The 11,412-nt window shown below is 63.9% G+C and overlaps 3 protein-coding genes across 3 annotated transcripts; 2 read left to right on the forward strand and 1 right to left on the reverse strand.

Moving 5' to 3' along the window:
- Positions 1–124: 124 nt before the first annotated feature.
- MNEG_8854 (hypothetical protein) lies at positions 125–1,782 on the forward strand (the record flags this gene model as incomplete). The annotated part of the gene is made up of 5 exons (XM_014042672.1): positions 125–257; positions 471–605; positions 752–885; positions 1,075–1,195; positions 1,403–1,782. The coding sequence occupies 5 exons, from the start codon at positions 125–127 to the stop codon at positions 1,780–1,782; spliced, it is 903 nt and encodes a 300-aa protein (XP_013898126.1).
- Positions 1,783–4,730: 2,948 nt separating this feature from the next.
- Positions 4,731–6,220, reverse strand: MNEG_8855 (putative Iron-sulfur cluster assembly 2 like protein; the record flags this gene model as incomplete). Its single annotated transcript, XM_014042673.1, has 4 exons — positions 4,731–4,796; positions 5,203–5,311; positions 5,537–5,667; positions 6,215–6,220. The coding sequence occupies 4 exons, from the start codon at positions 6,218–6,220 to the stop codon at positions 4,731–4,733; spliced, it is 312 nt and encodes a 103-aa protein (XP_013898127.1).
- Positions 6,221–7,328: 1,108 nt separating this feature from the next.
- Positions 7,329–11,326, forward strand: MNEG_8856 (DEAD-box ATP-dependent RNA helicase 47; the record flags this gene model as incomplete). The annotated part of the gene is made up of 6 exons (XM_014042674.1): positions 7,329–7,394; positions 7,547–8,317; positions 8,547–8,670; positions 9,100–9,269; positions 9,628–9,966; positions 11,192–11,326. 6 exons carry the CDS (start codon positions 7,329–7,331, stop codon positions 11,324–11,326), a joined length of 1,605 nt encoding a protein of 534 aa, XP_013898128.1.
- Positions 11,327–11,412: the final 86 nt, after the last annotated feature.

An 11,412-nucleotide genomic window follows, 5' to 3' on the forward strand; every position in this document is an offset into this window, starting at 1 on the left:
GAAGGGTACAGTGCAGGGCCGACGGGCGGAGGGGTTGGATCCTCCAACGTGTTGTCAGCTTGTTGGGAAGAGGGCATGGTTGGCGCGGTCAGGGTGTCAAACCTGCTAGTGGCTGAGATCGTTCATGCGCCACTTCACACCTTCCCATTCTTTCAGCGCGCTCTGGCTGGCGGACGACGTGCCCTCGAATGGGCCGGTCAAGGCTTCACGGGTGTGCAAGTTTGACCCGAAGAGCAGCGCAGTGAAGTATGTTGAGGGTGAGCAGGCCTTGATATTGCCCAGTCGGGCAACACCAGTCTCCAGCTGTTGTTGGCTTGTGGCTGAGGGCTTGTCTCGAGGTAGAGGGGTAAGTGGCTTGAGCGCTGTTCTGCCAGGCGACCCCGTCAGCACCCAGAGCCAACAAGCAGCCCCACCCAAGCAACACCGCCGAGCCGACGCCTCCTCCCATTCCGCTTTCCGTGCCTCAACAGATGTCGCAATTGATGCCGCGGGCGACGCCCTGCTGCTCGTGCGCAGCGGCGACACCCCGGCCGTTGGCCGCGCCATAAAGGTCTACACCAGCAAGATCGACGAGCCAGATGCAGACCGCGTCTGCGATTTTGTGGGTGAGTGGCAAGGCGTCGAGACCGCGAACGCTGAACATGCATGTTCTGAGCAGCCGAACCTCTCAGCTTCCGCCTGATGTTGCCCGGCTGCCTGCTGTGAAGGTTTGAGTTGACTCATTCTTCCGTCTCTCTGCTGCTAACTGCAGATTTGCTGGTCGGCGGCCTGCCGGACCCGCTGCGTCCTGCGTCGCCAGCATCGTCCGGCACGATCTGGCGCGCTATGGCGGCGTCCAAGAACAGCAACATCTTCTACGCTGCCTCGGACGAGGCATTGTTTGCGGTGAGAAGCCCAGCCGGCTGGTGGAGGGCCAACACGTGCATAATCTTGCCCTTTGACAAGGGAGGCAACCAGAGAGCCAATTTCAGACTTTGGCGCCCCGTTGCAAAGGCCGCACTCACTTGCGATGCGCATGATTGATGATCGTGCCTGAAGCTGCCCGCCTGGCCCTCTGTGCAATGTCAACCCTAGGTCGACATCAGCAAGACCCCCTGGGCGTTCAGCGGAGTGCTGAACATCGCGACGCTGCCCAACGGCACCGCCGACCTGACCTTGGGCCCCAACGGAAAGCTGTTCTTTGCCCGCGCAGACCGTGAGTGCCCTTCCACCCCCTCAAACGGCTATCACGTTTGACTTCCTGCGGCGCACCGCTGGCTGCTGACCAGCTGTGCTCTTGCCACCTGCTGCATTGTCCAGCGTCGTCGAAGCCGGCAGCGCCGCTCCCGGCGGCCCTGTTCACTCTCTGCCCGCGTTCCAACGGCAACCCCCGTCTGCAAAATCAAAAACCACCTCAAAACAGGCCTCTACGAGGTGGCGCTGGCCGGCGACCGCGTCACCCCGGTCTCGTTCCAGCAGATCAAGCAGACCGGCTCCCAGAACGCGGGCGCGTTCTGCACGCCCGACCTGGCATATGCGGTGTCTGGCAGCGCCGGCCGCGAGCTCGTAGAGATCAAGGCGCCCTACCCCTCATCGCAGTCTGCCCAGCTGCAGTCGCCGTCCTCGCCGCAGCCGGTCACCGGCGCCGCGTCGGTGCAGCTGTGCGGCAGCGTGCCGCCGTCGGGCTGCGGCGGGAGGAGCAGGGGCAAGGGGAAGAAGTTCATGTCGACGGACGGTGGGGGCGGCGGCGGCATGGGCAAGGGGTCCACCGGCGGCGGGGCTATTCCGTTTTACAAGCCCTGATGTGGGCGTTTGTCAGCCGCGCTGGCGGCGGCAGCGGCTGACCCCGACTGCCTGGGGTGCAAGGGGGGCTTCCCGCGCCCTGCTGTCGCCCCTGCGCGACGCGCGGACGCTTGGTGTGCTGCAATCATATTTGGCGGGCGGGTGCCTGCCAAGCCCCGCTCCCCTGCAGGCAGGGCACATGCGAACCAATTTTGGGTGTGTCTGATCTGGTCGCACCCGCAAGGAGGTGGGGGGTTGCACTGGTTGGCCTGCGCAGCGGCCGCCGCCATGCGCGCTGCTCACATATGTGTTTGCCTAGGTCAGGAGCTCCCCCCTTCCTCCTGTGGAAGCTTGGAGCACGGCAGCAATTTGCAGAGGGCGCCGCGATTTCCCTCTGAACGTGACAACAATAAACTTCCGGGCGCCTGGCGGGGCGAGCGGAGGGTGCTGGGGCCACCCCAGCTGCCTAGCTGCTGCCGCCGCCAAAAACGGCTCGTGGTTTCCTGGGCAGGTACTGTCCTTATTGAGCCCGAGTTTTGCAACCAGCACCGATCTATCTTTATTGCCTGCTGGGGCCGCGCCGTCGCACTCGCCGCCTTACCCTTGGGTCCCATGTCACTTTTAGGCCTGCTCTTGAATATCTCAACAAACGCAAAGTCGCTCGGCGGCCCGGCTCGCCACTACATCACGCACAAACGCACGCGAAGAGTGCCTGCGCACGTGTGGTTTGGGGCAGGCTCGCCGGCTGCCCGGCCAACCTGCGCCGAGTTGTTCTGTCGCGCTGTGCCTTACGGGTCAATCACCGTTGCCAGCAACGCCGACCGCTCGGTTGCAAAACGCGTGTGGGATGGCGCAGCTGCTGGATTGTTGCGCCCGTTTTGTGACGCTCGGCCCGGCGCCCCACATGCATCCCTGTGTCTCCTTGAGGTCTGGCACTGCGCAGCTGAGGCGTTGGGCCTTGACCACACGCCACCTCGCGCGGCATGCTGGTCCTGGGGGAGTCTGCGAGGCTGTGTCATCTGTCATTCTTACCGAGCAAGCCACACGGGCACGGGTCCTTTGGCTGCTCCCTGAGCCTGCAAATTTGCTCCGCAACGCTGGCACGCGCGGCGGGGCCGTTTGGAGCATGGCACGCTCCACGAGCACACAGCGCAAAGCACGACGTTCTTGCCCGTGCAGTGCGTGCGCTCCCCCGCCACTATGCAGCACGCCCAGCTGTTCATGCACCATTCTGAACCACACATTCACCGCACAGCACCACACAGCACCACACGGGCTACTGGCAGTCGCTTCAGTGGCGCTGGAGGCAGCTGCTCGGCGCTCAGGGCTTCAAGTCGTTTGTGGAGGCCGGCACGATGTTGCGAAACGGCGCTGTTTGTTGTGTTGCGCCTTGTTTCAGGCTTATTCCTCTTATGCATGCCCAGGACTTGATGCGGCTCCGCGCCTGCTCAACCCTTCCTACTGCACTCGCCAAACTCTCCCGGCACTCCGCGGACGGTCGCACGGCCGCCTGCCGCCTGTCATCGATTAAGGGCGAGCAGGCGTGCGCTTCCGTGCGTCGGGTGTGAACCTGCCGATTGGCCGGGCGCCTGCAGGCGGCGCATGCGGCGCACTGCAGGCGGACGCCTGTGCCCAGACTGGGTCGCTTGGTCCCCCACATGCTTCACCTCACAAGCACGCAGGCGGAAAAGTCCACTGGAGCGTCAGCGCCGCACTGCAAGAGACCTTAGGACTGCGCTTTAGTTGGTCACAGGGCACGCGCACTCAACGCTTGATTTGATCTGTGTGGGCCCCACGCGTCGGCGCCTGGCTGGCACGGCGCACTCTTGCCACGCCAACACAGTGCCGCCCGTCGGCATTCCCGTCCCACCATGCTCCACCCCGGAGCATCCACGGCTGCACAGCAGTGGGTGCCACCCTGTCACATAGAATCAGTCGGCGCGCCTCGGGCAGCGCTAGCTGCCCGTGCGCCCGGCCCGTGGCGATGAGACGCCTTGCGGTATGGACTGGATGAATAAACCCAGGCTTTACCTTGTGCCTTCTGCACTTGCCCTGCCAATAACACCGTGACGAGCCCTGCTCGTCTGCTGCAGACCCCGGCCGGTGTCCATGCCTTGGCCTTGGCGTGCCGGCGCCCCGCGCCCGCGGTCGTCGCCGGCGGATCGGCCCCGGCCTGCGCATGACCATAACTGTCCACGTGAGAGTGCAGCTGCGACGGCAATTACCCTACACCCTCCTTGCACGCCGGCCCTGTCTCGTGTAAATAATAAGTGCTCACTCTGCTGGCCAATTCGCTGGGCTGCTGATCTCACATTGTGCCGCCTCAGCTGCAGCTACTGTGGGGTCGCGGTGTGCAAGGTTGGCCGGCCCAACTGCGGCTGCGAATTTTGTGTTGATAAGTAATTATAATCTGAAAATGCTCCAAAATTCTTAGAAGGTCGCCAATGAATTTGCTGAATAATTTGACCCAGATGCGCAGGTCCTGCTATGGTTTTTCCAGGGGCAACCCATTGTCATCGCAGCGGGGGAGCAGCTTGGCCAGTGAGGGTGTTGACCCGCCTGGCTCTATGCACGCACGCCTTACCTGCCCGGTCCGCAAGCACACCTGGGGATGCAGAAGGGTGCACGCTTTCAGTGGCTCCAATGACCTCCGCATAAGGGAACACGCTTCACGGGGACAGGCAGTTGCATGACTGCCAGTCACGACCAAACATGCTCTCAACAGGGCGCATCTGTGTTACAAGCCTTCGTATGGAAGCGTGATAGCAACGATGTGAACGCAAGCCAGTGAATTAGCTCGAGGTGCTGAGAGGTTGGGGGACAGCACCACCACCATGATCATGGAAATGTACATTGAGACATGCTGCCATTCCTGGCGGCATGAAACCGAACGTTGACAGCAACGCCAACAGCAAGGATGAGCAAAACGATGAGTAATGATGACGTGACGAGTGACTGTGAGCGGTGTGTCACGTCTTGGCGACAAACGAGCTGCCGCAGCCACAAGTCGACTCAGAATTGGGGTTGGCGGCGACCTGAGGGCGGGCGGCACGAGGACGAGCGGCACGATGAGGATAAGGGATCGCATATGTGGAAGGGTGCCTTGAGCCGGGCGTCCGGCATCCCATGGCCATGCCAGGAAGCAACCTGCCAGGGTGGTTGTTCTGGCGGCGCCAGCTTGGCAGACCCTGCGGCACCTCAGCTCAGGCCTGAGAACCCAAGCTCTACTTCAGACTGAATCCTCAGAACCCTCACGCCCTCTCAAAAAAACTAGCACGGGACCAGGCTGGCGCCCAACGCCAATGCAGCGCTGTCATTGCTGTGGTTACTGATGTGAGGCTTGTGGCACCCAACATGCATCCTGCGGCATGAGCAACCCCAATGGGTGATTTCTCCAACAAACACAACCTCATTGTGTCAAAGTCCAACCCAGCCACTGACCTGGAAGGCAGACCGCATCAGGCTGTCTTCAAACTCGATGACAGCTCCCTTCAAGAACTCGAGCGACACCGCATCCGTCACCACACGCGCCCCGCCACGCTCAAACACCCTGCATGGCGGCGATATCAGAGAGTGAGAGTGCGGGCGGCAGGAGCATGGCGCACGTGGGGAGCCAGCCTGAGCCCTCCGCTGAGAGCAGGGCCACCTGTTGTCACAAGAACCTTGCCCTGCTGCCGTAAGCCACTGAGACGGGCCGTCACCTGCGACGCAGGGATTGCAGCACGTACAATGCTCCTGCGCAGCACCCCCGTACACGACCTTTGCATGCGCCCACCTGTCTTCCGGCCCCACAGCCGTGTCGAGCCGAAACTTGTACTGAAACCCCGAGCAGCCGCCGCCCTCCACCTCAACACGCAACAGCACCTGCTTGCTGGCGCCCGCCTGCTGCTGCAGCTGCAGTAGCCGCTGCGACGCGGCATGAAGATGGCAAGGCGGTTCGGTGGCGGTCCTACAGCTTGCTGTGGGGTCCAACGCCGCAATTCCCTAGAGGGCCCTAACGGCATGGCCAGAGCTCGCCATGCGGGCCATGCGGCCGCCTGATTGCAGCACTGCACAGCCAGACTCGCCGCACCTGGACTGCGCTCTCATCCACCACGATCCCGTCGCTGCCTTGGGCCTCGGCGGGGCTCGCAAACCCTCGCCAGCCTCGCCACAACCCTGCCCTGCTGGTTGCCGAGGTGGACGTCTCGCCGCTGCGAGCCGCAGCGGCGGGCACGGGCGCGCCCGCAGGTGCTTCTGAAGGCGCTGCAGAGAGGCGCAGCGCTGCACTTGCTGCAAGCCACCCCCGTGGCAGCTGTTGCTCAACGCATAGCGAAGCTATTACGTTCCTAAGCATGCTTTGACGTGCTTGGGCTTCTCAGGAGTGCAAAAGGTGTGGCAGCAGGTTCGTCTGACGCTTTTACACCACGTTTACGGCGTGAGGCAATCACCGTCGGAATTTTTCGGAGCTTACATGCATTACATGTGTGCTACAAAGGCCGTAGGGGTTTGAAGTCATCTTGTGATGGCAGTGCTGGTGTCAGGTGACCCGAAAGCAGCAACACCGTTGAAGACGCGCGACAGCGCCGTGCCAACGGCATCCTCTTGTCGTCAGACATCATTCTTGGTACTCTATTACCATGCAGGCCCCGCTTGCAACACGCTCGCTGCGTTCTGGCGTGGCGCACGGCCACAGCAGCTCAGCGCATACATATGTAGGTAGACACAGCTTACATGCAAATTCCCAGCTGCCACTGTGGGGAACCAGCCGCCCGGCGGCCTCGAAGACGGTGCTTGGCCACTCTCTGGTTCCTCGGGCCGCCGCAAGCGAGGAGGCAGAGGCTGTCGGGATCGACTTGGGACGCATAGCGCGTGTGCAGAGCGAGCTTGAGCACTTGAAGGACGACACGCCATCATTTGCTGACCTGGGTGTCGACCGTCTGCTGCTGGTGCGCAGTCGCCGCGGCGGTACTGCCATGTGGGAGCATGCATCGTTGCCTGAGCCAGGTTCATTTTGAAGCATGTGACACACATGTGGGTTCCATGTCAGCGCGGCACCTGGCAAGCCGCATGTGCTGCCCTGGTGGCACCGAAGCGTCGGCAGCCGCCGCAGGCGGCGGCGATGCTCAAGCATACCCGCCTGTTCCCTGCCCCCCGCCCGCAGCCGGGCCTGTCAAATGCCGGCTTCGAGACACCATCTCCTATCCAGGAGGCGGCCGTCCCGACCATCCTCAGGGGCGGCAACTGTGCTGTGCAGAGCTACACAGGTTCTGGCAAGGTGGGGTTTTGCGCCCTCCGCAAGAGAGCTGCGCGGCTGCGGCGACGCGACACCAGCTGGCTGCGACCAGGAGCATTGCAGACCGGATGTGGTCAGCAGCATTGCAAAGCGAATGCGCGGCTGATCGCGGCGGGTGTTCGAGGACCGCAAAGCAGCTCTGGACCCAGCCGACCGTTGCGGCGAAACTCACCCATCTGCGTAAACCTCGCGCCCCTCTGGATCATGGCTATCGATGGCCAACCCCACAACCCCCCACACCTTGCCCCGCGCCGCCTTCCAGACCCTGGCGTACCTCCTGCCAGCCTTGACTATGGCCTTCAGGCGGGCCGAGAAACTGTACAAGGAGCGGCGGACGGGCGAGGGCTGGACTGTGCAGGTATGCTTTTCAACTGCGTCCAGGGCAGATGGGGAAGCATGCCAGACAAAATCAGCACCCGCAGGTGGCTTGTCAAACTTGACAACATTTCGACTGCTCAGCAGGTTTCTTGTGGTCGAAAGCTGGCTCACTCGCATATTCGCCCGCTGCAGGCCCTGGTGGTGGCGCCCAGCCAAGAGCTGGCCATGCAGGTCGTGAGGGCCGCGCGCTCCCTGCTCCCCGAAGACGCCCGCCCCGCAGTGCAGCAGCTCATCGGCGGCGCCAGCCCGCTGCGTCAGCGCGAGGCGCTCGCGCAGCACCGCCCCATCGTCGTCGTCGGCACGCCCGGGCGGCTGGCCGAGATGGTGCGGGCGGCTGCCCTGCAGCTGCACAGGTGCCCGTTACTAATTCTGGACGAGGCGGACCAGCTGCTGGCGTCGAATTTCGTCGAGGACATGACTCACATCGTGTCGCACGCTGGCAAGCGCATCGAGGGCGGCCGGCAGACGGTCCTGGTGTCAGCCACGCTCTCGTCCACGGTACTGCGGAAGTTTGACCGGTGGTGCCCCGAGCCCGCCTACGTCACCGCCGGCGGCGCCGCGCCGCACCTGGCTGAGCACACGGGCGGCCCGGGTTACGCCGCCGCCGACGCCGGCGGCGCGGGCGCGCCTGCGTACGGCTGGGGCGTCTCCGGCTGGGACGGGCCGGCGTCCAACGCCGCGCCGCGGACGCAAGGGACTGCGGGCGGCGCCGAGGGCTCCGACCTCGTGCCCACCATGCCGCCGGCGCTGCAGCACGTGTACGTGATTGCCGAGCTGCGCCACAGGGTCGACACGCTGCGGCGCTGCGTGCACGCGCTCGGGGCGGGGAAGGCGTTGGTGTTTATGAACTTCCAGCAGCGACTCAAGGACGCGCAGCACAAACTTGACGCGCGCAACATGGAGGTGGGCATGGGGTTTTCGTGGACTGCTTATGTTGCCGCCCCGCTGCAACGTATGGTGTCTCTTTTGCTGCATGTATCCTCGACAGCTCTGCCGCACCATGCACCCGCCCGCAGCGCTGTCGGCTCAGGGCACGCCCCAGCCGCACGTCCACCCGTCTCCGAGCCCGTGCCACGGCGACCACGGGGCCCTCACAACGTTCCCCGCCCCGCGCCCGCGCCGACGCCCCAAGACCGCCTCCCTGCACGGGGAGATGGGCAAGCAGGCGCGCCAGGCGGTGCTGGAGGCCTTTGCGCGGGGCGACCAGCGGCTCTTGCTGGCGTCTGATGTGGCGGCAAGGGGGCTTGACGTGCCGGGTGCGCTCTGACAAGCGGGCGAGCACTAGGGGCGCGTGCTATTGGGGGGTTTGTCTGCAGGTATCGCAGGGGGGCGCGCTCAGGTTGACCAAGCGGTTTTGGGTCTCTTTGCTATGAATGGTACGTACATCGTGGCAGGTGTCACGGAGGACCGCGACGGCAGTCGCCGCTGGCGTCAGGCTGGCCTCAAAGCGTGTGTGTCACCAGCAGCGCAGCGCAGCGCAGAGCAGAGCAGAGCAGAGCGGAGCAGAGCAGAACAGAGCAGAGCAGAGCAGAACAGAGCCTCCGCCACACTTCAAACGCCCCTAAGCTCAGCCTGACGCCTGCCTCGCACTGCTCAAGACCCCGGACGATGCCCCCAACAGCAATCATCGTTTTGTCCCATCCACCATCCTCAACCGAACGCAAAACTGCCCCAACTTTTTGCAGGCGTGGATGCCGTTTTCAACCTTGAGCTCCCCTCCAACGCCGCCCACTACGCCCACCGCGCCGGCCGCACCGGCCGCATGGGCGCGCCCGGTGTGGTCGTAAGCATCGCGGCGCCCTCTGAGCGCTTTGTCGTGGATCGGCTGGCGCAGCGGCTGGGGGTGCCTATACTGGTGGGTGTTAGTGATTGGCAAAGGCTTTCGGTAAAAGCTGCGGTGGGCCAAAGCAGGCCTACAGGCCAGCGGATGGTCGTGTTTTTGTCCAAAACTGGGGGTCAGCCGGAGGCAGCTGGCCCCACTGGCAATTGCAGCAGCCGCAAGGAGCTGTTGAGTCCTGATGTATCCGTGCATTTCAGGCCCCTCATAGGCAGTGTCTTCTGAACCAGTGCACTGCCGTTGACCTCGCAATCAATTCAAGCAGTACAACCACCCCCATCCAGTGCCAGTATTGTGCCGCTCACCTGTGTGGTCCAACGCATTTGTATTGAACCAACTCTGCAACACTCTTGCGGCCGCAAACTCCCACCAACAGGAGGCTCACGTGCAAGACGGAGAGTTTGTCGTCGGGCCGCCCCCGCCCCGCGCCGCGCCGAAGAAGCGCAAGCAGCAGCCCGCCGACGGCGCACCCGACGCCGCGGGCGCCGCGGGCAGCGCCTCTGCGTCCAAGGCGCGGCAGCAGCAGAAGGCCCAGCAGGATGACGAGGACGAGTTTGAGGAAATTTACGAAGATGAGGATGACGAGGATGATGATCTGGACGAGAAGCTGGCGGAAGCTAGGGCTGCGGCGGCCAGCGGGAAGCTGGACGGGCGGGCGCTTGCGGGCCTGGAGGAGTTCCTGAAGCAAGAGAAATATCTTGGCAGCGGCGGCGAAGTCGGCGGCGGCAGCAGCAGCGGCAGCAGGGGCAGCGACGGCAGCAGGGGCAGCGACAGCAGCAGGGGAGGCCGAGGCAGGGGCGCGGGTCAAGCGGCACGGGGGGACGGCAGGCGCGGCGGGCGCGGCAGCGGCCGTGGGGGGCAGAGAGGAGAGGGGCGGGGCGCGCGCGGGCGAGGTGGGAGAGGGCGTGCTGCATCAGCCCCTCGGTTTTGAATCAGGAAAAGTTTTATAAGATCTCTACGTTTGATTTTATCCGGAGAGCAACTACCGCCTTTGTCAAAGGTTGCGTGTGCACCACTGGCTTGTGGCAAATGTAAGGGCTCGTCGTCCTCGATTGGCTTCACGCTCACGTCCGCCGAGGGATTGTTTTTGGCCGCCAAAATCAAGAAGAATATCCGGATTACAACAGGTGGCAGTGGCGGCAAGGCTTTCGCTGTTGGTGCTAGGGTATCCTCTGCGCCTGGGTCTGTAGGTGTGCGGGGGCAGGGGGTTGCATACGTTGGCTGACTGCCTGAAATGCCACGGCGGCGATCATCTTCATTGACAGCCGTATTTAACTGGCCGGTGTGACTATGAGGGTGGAGGAAAGGGCGGGCTGCTCCAGCCGGGCGCCTGGGTCACTACTAGTGTTAGTCGGTGCTGGTGACGACCAGCATGTTCGGCAAAGTTTACCAGGTCGTGATGCCGCCATTGATTACGATGACACTCAACTTTCTTAATACTTGCTCGTTGAGCTGCACCTTAGTTGACGTGCGTGCGAGTTGAACCGGCCCGCGGTATAGTTGTCTGATCCGCGTAGCTTTATGACCACATGGTCATTAATCTAGCATCATCGTTTCTTGCACGATGCGCATGGTCCAACACGCTCGGGCTTGGGCAAGCCGGTAGCAACGCCCCCGTCACCACGTCGGTCGCTGCAGCTGCTGCCGCCGCCGCCGCCTGCAGCAAGGCGGCCGCGCCGCAGTGGCTGCGCGTATGGGGCACGCAGTTCACCGCCTCTCAGGCTCTCGTGCTCAGGAGCAAGCACGCCGGCCCTTCCCGCGCCCGGCGGCCGGCGCGCCCCGACGCCAGAGGCGCGCCGAGGCTGCTGCGCAGCGTCCCCGCCCCTGCCCCCGCCGCCGACGACGAGCCCCCGCGGGGCGCGTGGCACGCCCTTGGCCTGCACCCAGACCTCTCGAGACGCCTCTGGGAAATTGGGTCGTACGTCCCGACGCCGGTGCAGCGCGCAGCTGTCCCCAGGATTTTGAACGGCCAGAGCGTCGCGCTCCAGAGCCCGACCGGCAGCGGCAAGGTGCGCCCTGCGGCCGGCCCTGGCGCGGCAGCGGCAGCGGCGGCGGCGGCCGCGCGCTCGCTCTAATGATGGCCGTGGTTGCACACGCACGCGCGAGACGGAGACGAGAGCAAGAGCCCGCAGATGGCCGCGCCTCCCGCGCGGCCGAGGGC

The sequence above is a fragment of the Monoraphidium neglectum genome (assembly GCF_000611645.1).
Source record: "Monoraphidium neglectum strain SAG 48.87 unplaced genomic scaffold scaffold01735, whole genome shotgun sequence".
Classification (NCBI taxonomy): domain Eukaryota; kingdom Viridiplantae; phylum Chlorophyta; class Chlorophyceae; order Sphaeropleales; family Selenastraceae; genus Monoraphidium; species Monoraphidium neglectum.